Raw genomic sequence first — 23,637 nt, 5'->3', positions numbered from 1 at the left:
TTATTATTTTTTTTTTACATTAAAACATGTTGCGTGAACATCCCAACTCAGTATATGCCAGACCCCAGTACTTGTTCGACTGTTTGAGTAAACACACTTCTTACCTTTTTAGAGCAGATTTGTTCAGAAATTCGGCTTTCTCTCCAATCTGTCACAGAATAGTATCATATAAAACACATTATTATAGTACTATGTTAAAAAAAAAAGGTAATACTACAGTGCTTTTTTGTAAAAGTCAGAATAGATCATAGAGCCATTAACCTTTGCGGAGGCACCCTTCGGAGCGATGAATGGTGCTTTGCTCCCTTCTTTCGACGACTCCTTTTGTTTTTTTTTCTCGGCTGCCTCTGCTCTCCTTCGCTCAATCTCTTCCTTCATCTTCCTCCTCTCTTCCTGTTAATTTTAGTGATGAGAAGAAGACAAGGACAGCATACGTATCACAAATAAAGTGTATGAGGGGCCGTTCACACAAAGTACGTTTGGTTTTCCACTGCACTACTTTTTCATTGTTTTTTTTTCATTAGACGGATGTCTTCGACCTTTGCACGTGCAATGCTCTCATTTTGCGCACAGTATGGCACTCCAAAAATGCATTTTTTTTGTATTCCACTGCACTAGTTTAGTAATGTTTAGTGCGTTTTTACATTCCACTACTTTTCAATTGCTTTTCTACGTAAACTTACGTTAGACGGACACCTTTGACCATTGCTGGCATTGCACTCGTTTTGCACACAACTAAAAATATGGCCCTTAAATTAATTTTTAGAAAACATTTAGACTGCACTACTTTTATATTGTTTTTCAACGTAAATTTAGTTATATACGTTTTACGTTCCACTGTGTTACTTTTCAATTGCTTTTCTGTGTAAACTTGCGTTAGACGGACACCACTTGTGCTTGCGTTCCTCTCGTTTTGCAAATAACTAAAAATATAGCCCTCAAATTAAAAGAAGTTTTAGAAAACTTTTAAAACTTTTAGAAAATACATTTCAAGACATTGCGTTTTTTTCCAACTACATTGCCCGCATCTCATGTTATTTTTTTTTTACATTAAAACATGTTGCGTGAACATCCCCTTAGTCTGCATAGATTTTAATTCTGGCACGTTTGATGCATTCCAATTTACATATTATTTGTATAGGATACTATGCCAGAATGAGACAAGTGTCCCAAATCATTTTTGAGTTTAAAAATCAAGAATTTGTGTGTGTTTTAGACTATAGATGTGTTAAAAGAGTCGCATCAAGTTGACTAAATACTGGCATACTGCATGTCTATATACTTAAAAGTACATACTTTACCAGCACAGTACATACTTAGTACGCATAATTAGTATGCAAATTAGCATTCGCACAACTTTCTTTTTCTACCTCCTCTTTGGCTTTCTTTTCTGTCAACTGCTGTTTCTTCTGCTTCTCTTCCTCCTCCAGAATCTTCCTCCTTTCCTCCCTCTTCTTCTTCAGCTCCTCGAGCTCGGCCTCGGCAGTTTGCTGCTTCTGCTTCATCTTCTCCAGCACCTCGCTGTCTGTCTCATTCCGCCTGCGCTTCAGCTCTTGGAGCTTGCGTTCTGCCTCCAGCTTGGCGATGGGATCTTGCTTTTCTGTGTCAGGAGAACGCAAGCTGGTGGGACTAAAACGTGAAGAAAAAATGTCCTTATATTCATTTTGGCTCTCCAAAAAATGAAAAAGGAATGCAAATAAAGTAAATTATGAAATGACAAATGAGTCTTTGCCTTAGTGTCTTCTCTGGTTTCTTGGCTTTGGCGGCGCTGTCAGCTACATCTTGTGGCTTTGTTGACACTTTCAGCTTTGAATGGAGAAACAATGAATATTATTTTATTCTCAGTTTGTGCTGTCATTCCATCAGTCATAAATGTTTTGGTAGAACTGTGATGGTATTTGGACATCAACTTACTTTGTCACGTAAAAAGGAAGGTTTTGGTTTTTTCTCTACAATCTAAAAAGATAAAAACAGGCCACCTTTATTTCTATTAGTGTTAGCAGGTGATTTTTCTAATATAGGAATCAGTGGGTATAGCATGGAGAATTGACCACACCTCATGCAAATTACACAGCAAAACCAGAGCAACGCCAGGCAGTCTTGACAGAAATATTGTTTTCAGAACTGCATGTATAAAGCCAGTGATAAAAGTAAGTGATATGTGATCAGAAATGGGTTAATCTCATGAAAACTTATCCAGGTGATATTTAAGATTTTTGGTGCATTGTGACATTCTTATTGCTGTAATAAGTAATAAAATCAAGTTAAGTGTATTACAGTAAAATAATGTAAAACTAAAATAAACTGGCATAAATTAAATACAACACATCACAGGTTTCATGAGATTGACGCAAAAACTGTGTCCATCCAGTCAAACCAAAAAGCGCATTAAAAGTGTGGGATGTGCATAAAGTACATCTGTGATTTCTATGCATCACTCAGGCTAAGAGGTGAATACCTCCTCCTTCTTTGATCGGACTTTTTCTTCTACTTTGACCTTCGTTTCTTCAGCTTCTTTCTTCCATTTAGGCTTTTCCTCAACCTCTTTCTTTGGAGCCACATGTCTCTCCTCAACCTTCTTCTTTGGTGTTGATGGTTTTTCTTCAACCTCCCTCTTCAGCGGTGGTTTCTCCTCTTCTTTCTTTGGGGCTTTGGCATTCACCTCAACTTCCCTAATTGATTTTTTTGGTGTTTCTTCAACAGGTACATGGGGTTTCTCTTGCTCCTTCATAGGTTTCTCATCTTCCTTTTTCACTGGAGCTTCATCTTGAATTTGAACCTTCACCACAACAGGTATTTCTTCAGGTTTCTTTACCTGTTCTTCTTTCTCCACCAGCTTTTCCTCTTCACTCTGTGGTGTAGTTGGCTGCACTATGACTTCCACCTCTATTTGGTCCTCTTCTGTTGGTTCTTTTCCTGATATTTGACTTTCATCTTCAACCTCTTTCTTTTCTAAATCTGCAATGGCTAAATCTGAATTTGTTTGTTCTTTAGTCTCTATATTAGTTTCTTCCTAAAAATATAACAAATAATTGAAAATATTTTCCGACTATAAATCAATTCAAAGGCAATTTTTGCGTTAAAAACCCAAGCAAATCCTTAGAATCTCATACCTCATTCAGTGCAGCTTGTTCTTTGGGTTTCTCCTCTGTGGATTTCTGTAACAAATGAAGTGTCAGAACAAACTAATATTGTAGAAACCACATGAAATGCATTGCTAACATACTAAACTTTCATCATATGATGGAATGACAGCAAAAAATGTTGAGGAAATGACCTGTTCTCTGAGGTAGGACCTCTGTGATTTATCTTCCTCTTCTGGGTCATCAGTCTTCTCAGGAGATTCTTTGGGTTCCTCTGCTGCTGTGACTGGCACTGGATCCTCCTTTTTTGTGATTGCCTCCTCAACGTCAACGCTGCTTTCCTCTATCTTTTCTTCCTCATTTTTCTCTTCCCTTTCCTTCCAAGAGTTGGTTTCTGAAGAAACATCATTTTGGGAGGACTCTTGTTCACCATTTCTACCACTTGGCTCGTCCTCTGTGGTAGCGGTGACAGTTTCATCCGTGATGGTGGGATCAGGTTCCTTCTGTCTATCCAAAGCTTCCTTCATCCTTTTCTGTCTCCGCTCTTCTCTTTTGGCAATCCTCTCTAAGAGAGCCTGATCATCATCTTCCTCAGCTGGTGCCGAACTAGTGATCAAGGAGGACGTCTCTGTACTGAAAAGAACAACATTATCAGTATAGTCAAGTATTTATGTTATGAAAAGATTTGGCATTTTGTTTCAGGCTTTGGTTAAGTTTAGTATTGGTTGTTTTTTTTGTTTGTTTTTACACTTTTTTTAGTTTGAAGGGTTAGTTCACCCAAAAATGAAAATTCTGTCATTAATTACTCACCCTCATGTCGTTCCAAAACCGTAAGACCTTTGTACATCTTCGGAACACAAATTAAGATATTTTTGATGAAATTCGAGAGCTTTCTGACCCTCCATAGACAGCAATGCAACTGATATGTTCAAGGCCCAGAAAGGTAGTAAGGACATCGTTAAAATAGTCCATGTGACATCAGTGGTTCAACTGTGATCATATGAAGCTACAAGAATACATTTTGTGTGCAAAGAAAACAAAAATAATGACTTTATTCAACAATTATTTTTGACACAGGATATAGATGACCCAAATGTGCTGCAGTTCTGTTTTCTTTGCACAAAAAAAAGAATTCTTGTAGCTTCATAAAATTACGGTTGAACCACTGATGTCACATGGACTATTTTGACGATGTCTTTACTACCTTTCTGGGCCTTGAATGTATCAGTTGCGTTGCTGTCTATGCAGGGTCAGAAAGCTCTCGGATTTCTTAGTTTGTGTTCTGAAGATGAACAAAGGTCTTACGGGTTTTAATTTCAGCATTTAAAAAAAAAAAACATTTAATTTAAATCAGAATTTTAGTAAAGAACCGTTTTGTTTGTAAAGAAACCTTACAAACAAATTATTGTAAAGTTTTGTAAATAAATTCATATGTAGGCAGTTTATATTTGTTGACAAATCTAATTTCAAGCATTTATACATAAAACTTTAGATCAAATGCTTATCGTTTTAAAGATCGTTAATAAGACAGCTTTGTTTTGTGCAAAATGCATGAGAAAACTGTTTTTGGATGGATCTACGTGTTAGTTTCTGTTGTAGTGTTATTCGACTCCTCATTCTCCATATTGCGCAGGCGTTCCTGACGGGCTCGTCTCCGGCGCTCCCGGGCCGCTTCCTCATCATCATCGTGAGAGTTCATCCTGTAGATGCGGTGGGACACAGACATGTACAGTAAGTAAAGACTCTCATTCTTCAGTATGAACGCAGACAGACAATACTGACAGATATATGAATGCTTCTTGGCTCAGTGCTGAAAGAGTGTGTGAGAAACACACTTCATAAACTTTACATCACCCCGAAGAGTCAATAATGATTATATGAGCAAATGTGAGCTTGAAAATTAACCTACACAGAGTCTCCTAAAAACATAAACAGATTTTTAGAAATTCCTCATATGTGCATACATTTATGCACAAAATGTTCATATCTAGTCAACATTTATTTTTCTATTATTTATATTTAAATTCATTCAATTATGAATACAATTGCAATTATAATATAAATGATTTGATATACCTATTTAAATTAAACTTTGGTCGTGCTGAGAGTGGTTGTTCATTACAATATACAAAAGATATTCTTACAGAACATTACAGTGGTGCTATGGTACAATAATGGTATTAAACGGAAATATCATTCTACTAAATGTTTTCTATAATATATAATATAATTTAAATGGTATAACCTTGGTATAAACATAGCAATACAATTCCAATACCAATACTTTTCTGTTGACTCAATTAGACCTTTAGATTCATATAAACAGTTTCTTGTGTTTATTTATGCTTGGTTTGCCAGCTTGCTTAAGATACTGGTCAGACCCAAAAACCTCAACTGTAATGAAATCTTTGAGGCATGGGAGTATACAGAGAGAGATCTGGACTGCAATCTGAGGGGAAAGCTTTGTTAGCATCCTAGCGTCATGGTAAATTAGCAAGATTGTAAACTTATGTGCCAAATGTACTGTTTTCCCTCAGAGTTGCCTCATTGTTGGGCTCAGATGTTCTCAAATTCTCCGTCTTGCCGTTGTAGTTGAGCGAGTCCGACCTGGCTTGAGTTTGCCATGGCATGTTGGTGTTTATAAGGCAGTGAGAGCTCTTGAAATGGCCAATTGATGGAGGATGGGTTTTATTTTTTCCCCTTCTCCTCTTCACTTCCCTTCACAATCATTTGCAGATGTTGTAGATGGTAGAGAGAAACCCATAACAGGGACCGCAATTCTGTTTCTCCATCCCGAGACCAACAGCGGAAATCCGAAACAATCCGTTCCTCTCAGGGAGTTCCATATGAAAAAGGTCATCCAAAAAGACAGTCAGATGGAGTATCTGCGATTTTCCTGGAAGAATGCAGTCTGTCTTCTGTAAGAAGTGTTGCTGGATTAATACAATAGCTTTCAGACCTCCAGTGCGGCAGATGAAATGCAAGGAGAGATGGAGGGAGAAAGCTCACACTCCTGACAGATACTGAAACATTATGGCTGAATCTTGGAAAAAAAGCAGCAGTCAAAACATTCCAAAGTCTGTGGAGTTTCCTTAACCTGCTGCAGAGAGACTACATGAGAGGCCAGATTCCCATTGTATTGAAAACCAGGGCTGCGTTGCGTTTCTCAATAGCATTGTAAACCTGAGGGGATCGTAGAGACTGCTGGTGCCAATGGGTTCTACAATCTACTTAGGTTTACAATGCTATTGGGAAGCATTAGGTAGTCAAAAATACATAGCTGTGCTAGTTTCATGTATTTCATATCACTCTGTGGTCTCTTTCTTTTCACGTAATGAAATAATTTCAGCTTAAATTATTATTTATTTTCTATTTAGTTATAATGTACAGCCAGTCTGTCATTTTAGGTGAATAGATGATTATGTATAATATACTGTAAAAAAAAACAACTAAAAAAACATATTTTAAAGATAAATGAATGAAAATTAATAAAATAAACATAAAAATGAAAACATCAAAAATCAAAATTACAACATCAAAAATAAAATTTTAATGTGCCATATTATTTATAATTGAATATATGTCGATATTTAACTCTTTTTAAAAAAATAAAATAGCAACAAAATTTATGGTGAAAATCTATTACATTCAACAAGACATTGCATGTACTTATACAATAAAGTATTTTTATTATACAAGTACATGCGTTTAATATTTCATGTCCATTTATTATAATATACAGTTAGTCTGTCATGATAACAAAATAAATTCGTTCAGGGCGATAAAAGACTGCTGCTTCTATGTTGTTATTATGTTATAATTACAGGACATCATCCACTTACATATTTCCTTTTTTTTCAGTGAACAGATGATTATGTATAATATACTGAAAAAAAAATCATAATTTTAAAGATAAAGAATGTAAAAATAAACATTAAAAATGAAAACATCAAAAACAAAAATGAAAACATTAAAAATTTAATTTTAATGTGCCATATTGTAATATAAATTTGTCAACATTTGTTTAAAATAGGCTATTTTTTAAATATACATTGCAATAACATTTATGGTGAAAATCTATATTACCCTCAACAAGACAATGCATGTACTTATACAATAAAGTATTTTTACAATTTTTAAGTACAAAATACAATTAGTGTCATTTTGTAATGCACTATGAAAGAAAACAGTACAAGAATGTTGCCAGTGGTCCTTGCATTGCTATAGAAAGGCCTTAAATTCATCATGTGACCTTCACTCTCTTGCATCCTCTAAAATGCATCAGTTAAAGCCTAAATGATTGGTAAAGTGTTATGTCAATCAAAGAACTGATGTAATATTGAGAAATCCTTGAATGAAGACTGAATCCCTATAATTCACATGCTGATTAAATAAATTAGAAGCCACATAATTTCTTTGACAATATAGTTGATAATTGAAAATAAAATATTGGACAGAATTATGATGGCATCGTTTAGAAGTGGTAATATGCTGAAACTATTGAATAAGCAAATGCATTTCGAAAAGATGCTGATGCATCTGGTGAGCTGTTTAATCAAGCATAAGAGATTTATGGCCGATGCCATGTTCACTTCCTTTGACATAAATATACAGGTTCTCTCCGTTGCTATTTTGAACTGGAAACCATGACAGGCAGCTGGGATTTGGGGGAGTTCAGATTCTTTAGCATCAATAATTTTCATAGAGAATATTTCTTTTCCAGATATGATTCCAATAAAGTTTGTTTTCTCCACTACAAAGCCAATGGATGTGGTAGAAATGCCTTGAGGTTTCTTTCTTGAGACTCATCCATCTCAATAAAGTTTCTCTCTCGGTCATTCCAGCACATATGCACTGAAGTTTCTGAGACCAGACTGAAATATGACATTGTGCAGCAGAAGTGAAGGATTGTGAAGAAGATAAATATATTCCCCACACTCAGAGTTTAACATGCACACAATGGGAGTAAGTGTCAGAATACATCATTTCTCCAGATATAAGTTATTATGTAAGGCGTGGTGGATTTGGCTTGAGTATTTGCTGGACTTGAAAGTGATTTTTATCAAAGGTTTGATTTCCTTTTCTGCTTTGATTGTTGCCACAATGAAGCTTAAAAGCGGCTGATGCAGAGAGAGCATTTTTTATTCAAGAGATGCAGAGCAGAGCGTGTACAGAGCAGGGGACGCGAAGAACAGGATTAAGAACCGCTGCTTTAGAACATTGATTTTTAAACTTGTAAATTTATTAGAATCACTAGAAGACAGAATTGCGATTCATATGAATAGATGTTTTCGTGCACCCCTAGTTTTGACGGCGTGGAAACAACGCTTCCTCTTCTCTAAAGCAGTGCAACATGGCCTCGCCCCTTTTGCTGCATGTTCCCAGAGGCAGGGTTTATGTACATTTCTGGGTTCGTGACGTAACGAATCTGGGAAGTAGCTCGTTGTAGTCCCTACGGCCTCGCCCCCTTTGCTGCCTTTTCCCGAGGGCGGGGTTTATCTGTGTTTGTGATGTCACGAACCCGGGAAGTAACTCGTAGTCCCTACCAGCCGTTTTTGTAGGCATTAAACTGCCAGAATTTTAAAAGACGATATCTCCGTTTGCATTGACCTTTCAGCTTCGTAACTTTGCAGATATTGTTTATGCTCAAACAGAAACATTACACACTAACTAACGTTAAAAAAGTGAAATCGCAATCAACCACCCCTTTAAAATGTACTTGCCAAGATTCTAAGAAATTTTCTCTTTATATTCTATGGTTTTATATCATTTTTAGAAATGTTTTTAAATATATTTTTCTAGGTTAAAAGTATTTTTTAAAACATAAAAATATTAATTCATAAATATCATGAGGGAGTGTGTGGGGAGTTGACACCACACAACATTTTACAACCTAAACTAACCTTGCCTTGTCATAATAATAAATCAAATTGTCATAAAAAAAATCTGTCATAAAAAGCAGTAAAATATTCTGATGTTAAAAAAGGTCAAATCAAGTATCATTGAAATACTATTATAGTTTTTATTAATATTTAAAATTTTAAATTAAAAGTTTAAATTTTTATATTTTCTGTTATTTTCATTTATTTAAAGTTTTAGTAATGTTGTTGTTTTTGTCATTTTTTGTAGTTTTTGTTTTTTGAATTATGTCTATAAAGTTTTTATTTAATTTTGATTTCAGGTTTAGTTTTTGTTATTTTAGTACATGAAGTTAAACTAAATGAAAATGAAAAATGTTGCTTTGGCAACTAGCTGTCACGGTCCGCTACTGTGAGGAGCACGGAGCGAGGAGACGTGGAGTAAACTTCCAACAAACAGACTTTAATGAACATCAAGGGAACCAGGAACACACACGTAGCGGGGAGAAAAACACACACAAACAGTTCATGGGCGTGACATATCGCCCCCTTCCCGGAAGGCGCGTCCTCGCGCCGCAGGAACAACATAGGAAGGGACGGAGGGAACTTGGGAGGAGGCTCGGGAGGAGGACGGACACCCGGGAGGAGGACGATGAACGGAGTCCAGGGTGGTACTGCAGGAAGAAGGAGCAAGGGAGGAGACAGGAAGGGCTTGGAGCTGGAACAGGAGGAGCCGGGCGGGACCCAGACCACAGCCATGAAGGCGACCCACAGTGGAGCCGACCGAGGGAGGAGCCATGGAGGAGGAAGGGCCGACGACTCCAGGGGGCCGACCGACGGCGGCGGAGGAGCCCGAGGCAGAGACGGAGAGCCGATGAGCCAGGGCGACGGGGAAGATCTGGAGGGCCAAGGCGGAGCAAATGGCGCCGGCGACTGACACGGAGGCTGGGATCCGAAAGGCCGCGGTGAAGCCAGAGTGACAGAGGACTGAGGAGGAGCCGAAGGGATGAAGGAGCCTGACGGAGCCGGAGGGACAAAGGGACGAGGTGCAGCCGGAGGAGTGGAGTCCTGAGGCGCAGGATGGTCGACGCCAGACCAAGGCGGAGCCGGAGGGACGAGGGAGCCTGGCGGAGCTAGTGGACTGCCGGGCCACAGCGGGAGAGGAGGGAGCTAAGAGCCATGGTGGAGCTGATGAGTTAACGGGCCAGGGCTTAGAAGTTGGAGGTGGAGTCAAGGGATACTCCAGCCACGGAGACATGGAAACAGGAACTTTTTCTGGGCTTGACATGAGAACAAGAACTTTCTCGGGGCTAAACTCGGGGACTGGAACCCTCTCTCTGCTGGACTGGGAAACGGGAGCCCACTCAGGGCTGGACGGGACCAGCTGGGACGAAGGAGAGAGGAGAGGGGGCATGTCAGCTTACAGTTCTGTTTCCCAGTCTATAAGATCCCCCTCTAAGTCCAGCAGTCCCAGATGTATAATCAGCTCACCCTCAGCTGCGGTGCAGTGGGCGGAGCTCCACTCTCCGGCTCCGCGGCGATCCGTTGCTCTGTCGCTCCATGCGGCATCGGCTCGTCGGCCGCGGCGAGCTCGGCTCTCCGTCAGCGGTGGGTAGCCCGTCGGGCAGCGGGACGATGGTGGGCTGGGCACTGGGTCAGGAGTGGATCTGGCGAGATCATTCACGGGGCAGATGGTGAATGGCCATCCATTTCTCGCCAGAATCCACTCCAAGAAGGCGGCGAAATCCGCTCGGGGACCATCCTCGGACGACGGCGCTCTGCACGCGGTGTTCAGGCTGGCGTCATAGAATGCGCAGAGCGCGTCGTCCGGATAGCTGGTGAGTTCGGTGAGGCCCTCGAGCGATCTTTCCTCCTGCTCCAGCAGGAGGATGAGGTATTCAGGGTGGGCGAGAGGATCCATGGGCACAACGGAAACAAAAACTGCTGGGTAAAAACAGAAACAAAAACGGAGGGAACACACAGAGGTAACTGTTTATGGTCTGGTATTCTGTCATGGTCCGCTACTGTGAGGAGCATGGAGCGAGGAGACGTGGAGTAAACTTCCAACAAACAGACTTTAATGAACATCAAGGGAACCAGGAACACACACGTAGCGGGGAGTAAAACACACACAAACAGTCCACGGGCGTGACACTAGCTGAAATAAAGTAAAGTTTATATATATATATATATATATATATATATATATATATAATTTCAGTTAAAATTTATGAAATAGATTTTTTAATATTAAAAGATTATTCCAAACGAATTATTAAGAATTTAATAATAATATATAATATGTTAATGAATTTTTTTTTAAATTTTTTTTATTTAGGACTGCTGTATCACTTAGTCTATATGACATTTGGACTGGACCTGGACAAAATAAATAAATCTTAAGTAAGAAATTAAAAACATGCTCATCAAGAAGAAGTGGCAGAATTTCTTAATGAAGTGTATTTTATATTTTTTTTTATAAATTAATAGAAAGTGTTATCCTTCTTTTCTGAATTTTCATCACAAAGACTATTGTATAAAACTACAAATATCCCTGAGAATAAACACTGTAATCTTCTAGACTCTAAATATTGCAACTGCAAAGACAGAAAACCATGGAAAGTGTGAGGCTGATAGTGTATGTAATCATTAGAGTATCTAACAACCAAAAAAACTGGAATGATGCAGATCTAACATTCGTAGCTTTTCCAAGTACACTATACCGTCCACAAATACACAAACAATACAAAACTTATCATGTGCATTCCAGCCTACGTGAAAATGTGATCATATGTGCTGACAGTCACCATTATGTGCATTCATCTGTTCTCATTCCCTCACAAAGAGCAGTAAAGCATCTGTCATCTCCAGTAGTACACATCTGCGGATCAGTCCTTAAATGGAGCGCTGGACAGTGGGAGTTATAAAAAGATGGAGAAACTGCAGCTCTTGGTCTATGAGTGGGCCAAGTCATCCTGAAATATAAACACTCTGAACAAACCTGACCTGCCAAACCCACACTGCACATTACCCATGCTAATACACAGTTTTTATGTGTTTTAATTAATATGAAGAGAATAAAGTTTTGCAAGCCTTTTACCATGACCATTTTAAATGTCCATATTTTTCATATTACACAAGAATGTTAATGTTCGCTGCTGGGTAGCACTTGAAGCAGTTCTTGAAAAAAAGACAGATTTCCACAGAAGGCTTGCGTCAAAACAGAAACACATGAATAAATCTAATCTGGTTTAAACAAACCCAGTGTAAACACAGAATAATTTACATTTACTGTTTACAAAAGACCAATAATGCAATGGCATGCTATTCCTCTTTTGTTTATAATGACACTAAACATTTCTCCTTTAGTTAGCTCTATTGGGTCCACATACTACATTTTACAAATTATGTTATATTATTATAATTTTTTTTTTTGCAGTATCCATTATTCTTAATGTTGATCCTCATTTGAAATTTACTATAACAAAAATTTTTTTTTTAATTGATATCAGCATAATTTAGACAGTACAACAAACTACCATGATTTAAAAATTATTTATGTATAATTTAAATATTATATTACAGTAATATAATAATAAGATAATAATAATAATAATAATTTTGCATTAAAATAATGATAATTGCAGAAAAAAATGCTTCATTTTCTTAAATATAATTTCAAATTTTTTTATTTAGGTTTTACAGCAGTGTGATTGTAGTTGACTAAAACTAAAATGGAAACAAAAATTAAAACTATTAGAAAATATTGATTAAAAATAATTCACTTTGAAATAAACATTTACTGAAATAAAATAAAATATATAAAAGAAATTTCAGGTAGTTACCTAGGCCAGGGGTTTTCGAGCATCAGTTAATTCAGAGACGTTCCCTTGAGAATTTATGAATATGAGTTAACAAATCTTTAGCCATCCACTAGGGGGCAATCTGACTCCCACTGCTAGTCGACAGTTAGAGCAGAGTTGGCTCGAGTATAAGTCACGCTCAGTGTTGCCAAGTCCGCGATTTTCCCGCGGAATTGGGCTACTTTAACACTTGCCGCGTTTTGTAGTTTTGGGCTAGTTTTGAGTAGCAATTAGGCGGGTTTTCTTGTGAAAACCTGGCAACCCTGGTCACGCTTATTGACAGTGTAAGATGATTTACGATTAGCCGTGTCGGAAATCCAACCACGGATTGGCATGTTGTTATCTCAGAAACAGGCTCAGCCATCACATTGAATCAGGTAAACTGGTTATATATTTATGTTTCAGTATAATTACGCACGCTATACCAGGGGCGGTTCTAAACCCTTTTTAGGTGGGTTTCAGCCCCCCTATCTGTCACCTTAGCCCCCCAAAACTATCTTAACGATCAGGCCAGTGCTGCTTCCTCGAGAAAGTTTTTCATTCTCACGTGTTTTAAGTCTTGTCAGTTTAAACATTAAAGTAATTTTAAGCCATTTAAGCCCAAGACATCTCAATGCGGTACTCACGCACTGTGATAGAGCGTTTCTATGCGCACCACTCACACACCTGAAGTGCACAAACAGATAGCCTTCTCAGACAGCAGGTGAATACCAATGGCTGTCTTGAGGGGGGGGGGGCGCATGTCCTAAAAGGTTGAAAACCCCTGACCTAGGCAACCTTTCTAAATTTTTATTTAGTTTAACTTTATATACTAAAATAACTAAAACTGAAATAGACAATTATTAAAATAAAACAAAATGAAAAACAGAACATATAAAAATTGATTCAAAATATTAATTAACATTATAAGAGTATTTAATTGATACTAAAATAACACCCTATTGCACTGAGATTTCAAGGTTTGAACATTAAACTAAATTCAACTAAACCTAAATTATGCACATCCCATCTGCCAGTCTAACTATTCCTTGTCTGAAAGAAACTAAAATATATATCCAATGTGCATCTGTCTAAAATCAGATATTATCTGGATTTACTCTACCAAACCGTCAACTGTAACAAAGCACTGTAAATGTAGGAAGACATTTACGAGCATGTCACCCTTTATAAGGAATAGAGAGGCGAGCAGAGGCACGGTTGTTTGGATGACGCAGACACAGGCCTCTCCAACTTGGCCAGACTATTACAGACAGCACTCCGGTGGCTTAAAATAGTATTAAACTCATCATCGGGATGACAGTGATCTGAATGTTATTGCATCATCTAAAATGATGAATCCCATTTGATAATGGAAGCAATTGAGAGCAAATTAAACATTTAAAAAAAAGAGGTAAATAATGTGTGTAAATTAATGTGTTTGTGACTTACTTCTCTGCCTCCCGCTGCATCTCTTCTCGCTTTTGTCTCCGTAACTCTCTGCGACGCTCAAAATCAAAGTCCTCATCCATGATTCGCACAGAGCTCTTGGGGTGCAAGCTGAAAGAGAGAAAGACAGTCAGACAGGGTGGGATTTATAAAGATTTGAACTGTCCTGATCGCTTTAATTCAAAGTCAAGACGCTCCATGTCAGCTGTTTGACTTATAACTTACCAGGACCACAACATTCCAGTTTCTTGATCCATTTCCCTGGAACAACTACCAGGAAAGGCAAACTATGCCACACATTTAACTTCACCACTGATCTTCTCTCTTCATGGACATATTATTTTAAGTTTCAATATCCTCCTTAACTCTCGGCTCTTGCCATAGGCCTACAATGTTTGTATAATGTATAATTTTAAGAATTTATATAATGTATAAGCTATCTAAGTATAGCATTTCCTGGTCTTCTGTCATGTTTGAGAGAATATCATTCAAATAAATCATGCTTTTGTGTTTTCTGATTGTATGCCCAACACCAAACAGAGTTAAGGAAGTGGCAAATTTCAGTTAACCAGTGCATGTTTGCTTACATTCTCTGAAATAATGAATAATGGTTAAAGGATGTCATAAAACAACAATCCGCCAAGACCCAAGTGCCTTCACCAATATAAAGGTGCAAAAATCATCTAATTCCTGGAATTAAATATATCATAACTTGATAATTTTGTGTTTTATCACTAATACAAAAAAAAGATGGTTTCCCCAAATACACTTCTCATCTGTCATTGGTCAGAATCTTATGAAGCCATTGGTTGAACCGGTGTTGCTATGTCGAAAACGCCACAGTGTTTTAGGCGGGAATCATTAACCTACAAATTGGCAATGCTTCCTTTAGTTAACTCTATAATAATGAACTGAGATTGAAGAAAGTAGTTTAAAATATTTAACAGAACATAGCAAAGAATGTGTCCCTGAAATATTCGTCTTACAGTCCTGACTACTATTGATGCAGTCAGTTCTGTGCTACATCATCATCATCTGTGGAGGTATGACGAATTCGTGAAGAAGCAGTAATGATGACCTACCGCTTTTCCTGAAAACATGCCCGGCTTTGTGATTTTGGAAAAATGTCTGTCGAGCTGTAGGTCACCATGGCAAATTCTGGCAGGTGCAAAGCAGCCATGTGTCAGCTAAGCAGACGTCCTTATAAAGGTTAGTTTATTTGGTACTGCTATCGTCTGTCATTGCTACTTGAGTGCCTCTTATTTAATAAAAACTTTTTGGAATGACTGCTATTTAGTGTTCCAAACTGCGACTAAAATGGTTAGGAATGCGACAACAGTTAAAATTGTGCGACAGTTTTGTGACGTGTGAGTGTCCTCTGGCGGTTTCATTGGATTTCATAACGCTAAAGAGCGCTGCAACGTTTTCTGTCTGAACGCGACAACGATCGCAAACATGATTCGCAAAAATGACTATTTTGAACCGGTTCCTTTTTAATGACTTCAAATTCACGAAACGCCCGCGTGATTGATTAGCGGTTTGAATCGTTATGATGAACTGTGATGAATGGTTCCTGAGACAAAAATTAAAATGAAACATTTACGAGCCAAACAACGTTTTTAGTTTTTGTTTTAAGTAGTGACATTTAAAAATAAAATGAAGAAATACATTTTAATTTACAATTTAATAATTCATTCAAACAAAAAATGGAAATCTATCACATTTTAAATGGACGCATTAAAAGCCATGTTTATAAACGTTTATAATTCATGTTGGTTAAATAAAATAATAAATGAAATCATTTAAATTTGCATTTTTGAGGGTGAAAAAAAAACATTTGCAAGATTATTTTCTTTGTCGTTTGGTCAAATACTTTTCTTTCGTTCACCCAAAAATGTTGTCGTCATTTACTTACCCTCAGTTGTAATATTTTTTCTATACAATGGCAGTCAATGGATAGAAGAAAGAAAGAAATTGGAACAACTTAAGGGTGAGTAAATGAACTTTACCTTCAAAAAGTGTCTTTGGACAGTTCAAAGTCGATATAAGATGGACTGTTATTGGAGAGTATATAGCCTGCAGTTTTAAATATGTCCGTTTATTTTTTTAATAAGTCTAAAATTATTTATGAATTTATTTTGTTATTATTTTATTGAACCACATTTTATAACATTGATTTAAATGTATAACTTCTTGCTTCATTTTATTTTTAATCATCAGTCCTAGTCCTCCACAGCACTTAAGCCTTTGAATTTTAATACAGTAGGGTTCTGAGAGCACTTTAACATCTGTGACAGAGAACTTGGTTGGATAATTCTGGTAAGGATTTTACAGTCCGTCTCTCTGCAAGACACCAGCCTCCATTTTATATTATAATACCTTTGCATCGATATGGGAACAATTAGGTTGGTGGTGTCACAAAGCCTGTTCTGTGTTCTAATCTCCATATCACATGTGTGGAGCGCTGGGCCAGACAGAAAGCGCCCAGCAGGCTAGAGGTGAGTGGACTCGTTGGACGGCTGCTTCCACTGGAGCTGCAGGCGTGTTTGGTTTGGCTCTCCTCCAGAGGCAGAGGAACAAGGCTCATGCACCAGTCTAAAGAGTCTCCATATGTGCATAAACTGAAAAAGTCCTGTAATGGTGACCTCATGTGAGGGCTTTCTGGGTGACAGACGCATAAGGCTTTCCTGAACCCTTTTAACCTCTGCCTACAACCTGTCACATCTGTCAGCAGAAGGCTGATGTGCTTTGACCACTGGGTTAATGTATTGCAACCACACATAAGACAATATGTATGCAATTTCCTACATTTGCATTAGGTTTGATGTGAGAAAGTGTAGGTGACCCCAGTGGAAAACTAGTGAATTGATCAGATTTCAGTGGAGCACTTTTCACTCCATTCATCGAATCAGTTTTTAACACTTTTGCCAGTTTTACAAATGAAATTTGTGCGATTGCCTGCACTTGTTTTGTATAGGAACCCGCGGACAAGCATCAGTCCTGTTTTACTAACAGTGGTAGAACAGGCATTTAGTTAAAAAATTAAATTATCAAAATGTTATGCATGAGTTAAGTCCATAATCTTTTATATATTAAAAAAATCTTTCATTAAATGTTGTCTGAAGACAATTTTAATAGTAACTGTTCTTACTGAATACGAGAATTTTAAAAACAATTTAAATGACAAGCATAGCAATTTGAGAGAAAATGATGAAGGCTATATAAATGTACATAACTTTTTAATGTTAGATTTCTTTAAATACATTGCTGATGATTTCATTTAATTTGTTAAAATGTTTTAAGATTAAATTTACTTTTCTTTGTTTTACATTCCTAAAACTCCTTTATTTAGACTACTTTTTTCCGTTTTAATGATGAAATTGCAGATTGTCATTATGGTCTGAAACGTTTATACCCCATTGCACGTGTCTGTAGCACTCTAGCAGAATACTAATATATTTCCGTTTGTTAGGACAAAACATGAGGACTTGATAAAAGAAATCAACAACTTCAGGAACAAATGGAGACACTGACGAATTCAGGAATTTCCTCAATGCAAAATAGCTGTTAAAATAGAGGCTAATAAAACCAGACTGAGTGATCTGAAGAATTCAAAGGCATTTTCTTTTTCTGTTCCCATTTCACTTGCTCATTACAGAACGCTTTTGGGTACAGTGGGCATGTTATACATTTCCCAGACTCCCTTTCGCTGTCCAGTCTTCCTACCACAAGTTATCGTCGAGTCCACAAATCATTTCCACATGACGGAGACGGAGAACATATTCTAATTTATACATCTGTGACTGATTCCAGGTCCTGGGCAATTTGCCCTTTTCATGGTATTCATTTTTTACGCAGAGAGTTTGAACGCACTACAGTAGACTCCACTAGTATGACCAACATAATGCTTTTGCACTAAAGTATACAGATGGAAAAAATCTCATTAGAACTTTTACAGTACAGACTGACAGATCATGTCCAAATCTGTTAAAAAGATTTATATAACGTATCTTAAGCCCGTAATGGAATTTCTGTGTGTCAGGAAGTCAGCATTTTAGAGCTGTTGCTACCACCCAGGTAAGACTGGGTGAAGCCGTTTACAATGACATAACGAGCTGTCTCGTGGGTTTTCAATAAAGCTTTATTATGTGCGGACAGGACAAACGTGTGGAGCCAGAATACACATCAGGGCGGATCTACGTCCAAGCCAAAACCAACGAGAGCTGTGCAAGATGCTGAAATGATTTTCTAGTCACTGATAAAGTACCTGCTTTCCATTTGATTTATTCACTTATTCAGACCTTTAGACACAGTGCATGAGAAAGGAGTATTACATTAGGTAGCTATGCTATAGTTTCATCTCTCTTGCATCACTCTGTGGTCTCTTTCTCGTGATATAACGAAATAAATTCACGTTTAACATTTTATGGTCATTATTTTATTTATTTGCTCACAGTCACAAGATATAACAACTTAAAGGGATAGTTCACCCAAAAATGAAAATTCTGTCATTAATTAGTCACCCTCATGGCGTTCCAAAGCCGTAAGACCTTCGTTCATCTGAACACAAAAAGGATATTTTTGATTAAATCCGAGAGCTTTCTGACCCTGCATAGACAGCAACGCATCTACCACGATCAAGACCCAGAAAGGTAGTAAGGACATCATTAAAATAGTCCATGTGGCATCAGTGGTTCACCCATAATTTTATAAAGCTACGAGAATACTTTTTGTGCGCAAAGAAAACAAAAAGAATAACTTTATTCAACAATTTCTTCTCTTCCGTGTCAGTCTTTGACACACATTCACGAGAGTTTCATCAAAAATATCTTAATTTGTGTTCCGAAGATGAACGAAGGTCTTGCGGGTTTGAATCAACATGAGGGTAAGTAATTAATGACAGAATTTTCAGAATTTTGACAGAAGTTTTAGAATTTTGGGTGAACTATCCATTTAACAAAAATTATGATTTTTTTTATACTTTTAGGGATCTTCTTCCACCCTTGTTGCTGGTCAAAAATGACCAGCCTACAAAATTTTTTTACTTGTTATGCTATATTATTACTAAATATTGGATTGTTTTCTTTCGATTAGAACAGGTTTTTTTTTTTTTATAAACTGATAGGCCTCATTGATCTGAACTTATGCGCCTCATTTTTTGAGTGAAGATTGCCAAAATTATGTCACAAATAATGTTTTTTTAAATTATAAAATAGCATAATGAGAGATTTACAGGCAATTAAAAAAAAAAAAAAAAAACTGGTTATTTTTGACCAGAAACACCAAATGTGGTGGATTTTTTCGGCAAATAGGCCTCATTGATCTGAACTTATGCGCCTCATTTTTTGAGTGAAGATTGCCAAAATTATGTCACAAATAATGTTTTTTTAAATTATAAAATAGCATAATGAGAGATTTACAGGCAATTAAAAAAAAAAAAAAAAACTGGTTATTTTTGACCAGAAACACCAAATGTGGTGGATTTTTTCGGCAAAACATAATTGCTAAGTAGCCATGTAAAGTAGGATAATGTAGGCGTTGTTACATTTTTTGATTCCACATACCCAAAAAGATATAAATGTCACTATATATGTATAAAGACATATTGACACTGAAAAATAAAATGATTTCATATTCTATGGATTGTTTTTTTCAATTAGGCTGACACGTATTTATCTTTATTTATTTTATTATTTTATTTGTGACATGGGTTCAAATCTGGAGTCATTTCCCACTCCCCCCACTCACTCTTCCTGTCAACGCACAAGCTAAAAAACTCACTGAAGTTAAACAATAAACCAGAACAAACATTTTTTGCTCCTCTACAGCTTATTTGGACAACTTCTGGATTCATGAGGACAAGATGAAAGATTTAACTTATGGCACGCCTGTCATTTTATTCATCAAAACCATCAAAGACCGAGGCAGCGACATGTTGTGTTTTTCCTCAACCCATCTTTTTGATGTGCAATTAGCGTTAGTGCTGGCAATTACACCAAAACCTCAAATCACATCAAGAACAACATGGCCTTAACAGTAGAAGCAGCTGTACATTGGCGGTGAATCAAGCCCTCTTGAGTCCCTTCACTCCCCTGCTTCCGCCGCACCAATCTCCAGATGCACAGACAGGGGTTTCCCAACCAGAGATGCACTGAATCAATGGCTCGTAAAATTCTGACCCGATAAATATGTGAAGGCTTTTTGTGCCATGACGTGTGTAACAGGACAGAGTTGCTGCTCACTGGTGAGGCCTTGCATAACCAAACATGGATAAAGATGCTCACCCTGTGAAACTAACATGGGCTTCAGTTTAGAGTGCAAGACTTGGATCTCTAAACAAGTACTGTATACTACTGGGAGTTTCAATAGTTGCAGTAATGCACGATTGCTAATATTATAGAGTAAGTTATGAAATGCGTGATGCATCATGGTAACATAAAGTAACAAAAACACTTGGATAAGAATGCATCAGTGATTAGTCATGACTCTTGATGTCTTAAATAGACCACATGCAGTAGTTTTGCCCTCTGTCACCCTTCAGTCTCTGTGTAATGCCTCTCATTTCTGTACACCAGCTGTGAAGCATTGAGAATTTGGGGAAATGGGATTATTTAGTGCAGCCCTGCAGGCACTGGAGCACAAACTGTCCTCAGAGTCTTGATCATCTAAATTAGTCATTTTCTCTTTCTTTCGCTGACCTGCCCATTTCCTCCTGAATTACCTGTGCCCCTTACAGAACAGAAAACCTTCTGTTTCAGAATAACCCCATCATATGTCTTTGTCTAATTCTATGCCAAGGGCTACAACCTTTTAGCCACTAGAAATAGTCACAAATGTAATAGATTTCATATATTTTTTATAATTACAGGATATAGAGACACTGTTAAAATAGTTGAAATTTTAAAGTCCCCATGAAATCAAAATTGGAAGTTTTATGGCTTTTTGTATGAATATGTTATCTATAAGCTAGTGTGCTCCAAAACAATGACAAAATTCACATTTACAAGATATAAGCATTAAAAACTTACAGTCTCCGACTTCCGCTAATATGGATCAACGATTCTCATGACATCACCCTGCCCTTCAGCTTCTCATCAAACTTTCTGTCCAATCAAATGCTCTCTAGAATTCGAAGCGTCCCACCCCTTAACACAATAAAAAAAAAAAGGGGTCCCACCCTGTCTTTACCATAATTCTTACTTATTTTTTTGAAAAAAGTCCCTTATGCTCAGACGGCATTTAAGGCTGCAATTACTGAATCAAAAAGTACAGTGAAAACAATAGTATTGTAAAAATATTATTACAAGTTAAAATAGCTTTTTTGTATTTTAATATATTTTAAAATATAATTTATTCCTGTGATGCAAAGCTGAATTTTCAGCATCATGACATCAGTCTTCAGTGTCACATGATCCTTCAGAAATCATTCTAATATGCTGATTTTCTGCTCAAGAAACATTTATTATTATTTTTTTTACCAATGTTGAAAACAGCTGTGCTGCTTAGTATTTTTGTGGAATCTTTCTGATGAATCTCTATGATGAATAGAGTTTAAAAGAACAGTTTTTTACACAGACACACACACACATACAAAATTACCATTTGATTGATATTCAACTGTAAATTGCATTTAATTATATTGTGTGTAATCTATTGTCACATTCTAATATATTACTTTTATCATTTATTATGATCTATCATTTTCTATCATTTTTACAGTGCAAGCAGAAGCATCAACTCCCTATTAAAACTCTTTGGCGTGCACATACTTTTGACATATGGTGAAGAAGGTGAAGTAAACTTTGGATTACTGCATTACTATACATTCTTTTAAAATACTTCAGGCATTTGGACTCCTTTAACTCTCACCAGCATTCAAAGAGGAAACATTTGCAGACTTCTGTCTATTTAATGCATTCCAGCAGACCCCTTCAAGCAGTGCGAGTCAAATAAAACTGGTTTGGATTATAATCAGATCTGTGCTTACATATGACCACAAACAATTGTTTCCAATATGCCATATTCAAAGAAATATTAAAGGAGCTTCAACGTTTAAATACACCATTGGACAGGTGGCCAACTGTGACCGAGAATGGTGAGCAATAATATTCATTCCATCTCTTTATTTAGCAAAACAACCCAAAAAGGTAAGAATGATCCCACTTTTAGCTATGTCAAAAATTTTCCAAGTAAAAAATATTTCCTCAGAGTTTACAAATTGTTTCGAAAGTGCGAAGGAGGTGGACTACAGGACACCAAGTTGCTCAAAAAGGAACCTTAACTGCAGTTAAACACATTCCAAATGTCCAGGGCAGCAAGACATTGATCATGGCCAGACAGATCCACATGTATCAGGAAGGAGATGGTCTCATGCCTAGTGGCTTATACCATGTAAGGAAAAGGCCTGACTTGGCACGCGCGCGCTTCAGCGCCGAAGCTTTTCCACAGCTAGACGCCTGGATAACTTATGATAAACAGTATGTTGCAATGGAACACGTTCAAGGAATAAACCTCAAAACGGAATTTGGGATTTCGGCCTCGCAGCTGCAAACTTCTCCGTACATTTTTGATGGACCTACCCAAAGACAGTTCAGTTTCGTCTTACTGTGACCTCACGCCTTGGGAATGCTACATGTGACAATTGTCCATCATCTTTGGTTAAGTGGTACTCCAGCTCCAATATATATAATTCCATCCCAAAAAATGTTTGCTGCATTATTCAAGGCAGCACTATGGAAACTCGGTCTTCAAATTACCTGCTTTTCAACATCTGGCAGCAGTGAAGTGTGTATTAAATGAGCTGTCTAAGGGATTGTGTCTTGTTATATATTTAACTAAACGAATGGTGCTAAAGGTCCAAATCCAAATATCAAGCACAACTGAAATAACTATAGATTACTTTGAAGACATAGTCTGGTTCATATCCAATTCGCTCAGAACCGATGTCAGGATTAAGCCAATTTTGAAATTTAATGAGTGATTGTGATTTTTAAATGTCTTTATATTCGTTTGGAATATTCAAACTGGAATTCTTGCCAACCAAAGCACCAGTTCAAATAACATTGTGTCTTTTTATGTTGTTGGATGATTCCTTTGAGTAAAACGAATATGCCTGATGCTTGACGGGCCCCTGCTGACCCAGTATCCCTCCCTCTCTGATTTCCCCCTGAGTCTGGGCACGGAGGGCCAGCAGCATTCCCAAGCTCGATCCCATCCCACTCCGGAAGCACAGGGCAGTACTCCTAACATCCTGCCCGCAGCCTGTGCCAAGGCCCTGTTATCGCCGTTCGCTGAATTGCCTCCAGATTCTGTTCAGCTGCACAAAACACACACACCACTCGCTGCTGCGGTGCATTCCACACACTGCTTCATCTGTCACCAGATCTGCACTCTGGGATAAAATACTGA

The 23,637-nt window shown here is 37.4% G+C and overlaps 1 protein-coding gene across 1 annotated transcript in view; it reads right to left on the bottom strand.

The window, feature by feature from the left end:
• Positions 1-23,637, bottom strand: part of LOC107753651 (caldesmon-like) — a 30,267-nt gene that overhangs the window by 5,471 nt on the left and 1,159 nt on the right. The window contains exons 2-11 of the mRNA XM_016569857.1: positions 14,233-14,340; positions 4,664-4,783; positions 3,278-3,716; positions 3,114-3,158; positions 2,459-3,013; positions 1,915-1,956; positions 1,733-1,806; positions 1,371-1,629; positions 262-393; positions 105-148 (exon numbers count right to left, since the gene is read on the bottom strand). Of these exons, the coding sequence (XP_016425343.1) occupies positions 105-148; positions 262-393; positions 1,371-1,629; positions 1,733-1,806; positions 1,915-1,956; positions 2,459-3,013; positions 3,114-3,158; positions 3,278-3,716; positions 4,664-4,783; positions 14,233-14,312 (1,790 nt within the window). The 5' untranslated portion in view covers positions 14,313-14,340. The remainder of the gene's footprint in view (positions 1-104; positions 149-261; positions 394-1,370; positions 1,630-1,732; positions 1,807-1,914; positions 1,957-2,458; positions 3,014-3,113; positions 3,159-3,277; positions 3,717-4,663; positions 4,784-14,232; positions 14,341-23,637) is intronic.

The sequence above is a fragment of the Sinocyclocheilus rhinocerous genome, unplaced genomic scaffold (genome assembly GCF_001515625.1).
Source record: "Sinocyclocheilus rhinocerous isolate Xijiao unplaced genomic scaffold, SAMN03320098_v1.1 scaffold200, whole genome shotgun sequence".
Taxonomy (NCBI): Eukaryota; Metazoa; Chordata; class Actinopteri; order Cypriniformes; family Cyprinidae; genus Sinocyclocheilus; species Sinocyclocheilus rhinocerous.
This window is presented reverse-complemented; position numbering and strand designations above follow the sequence as displayed.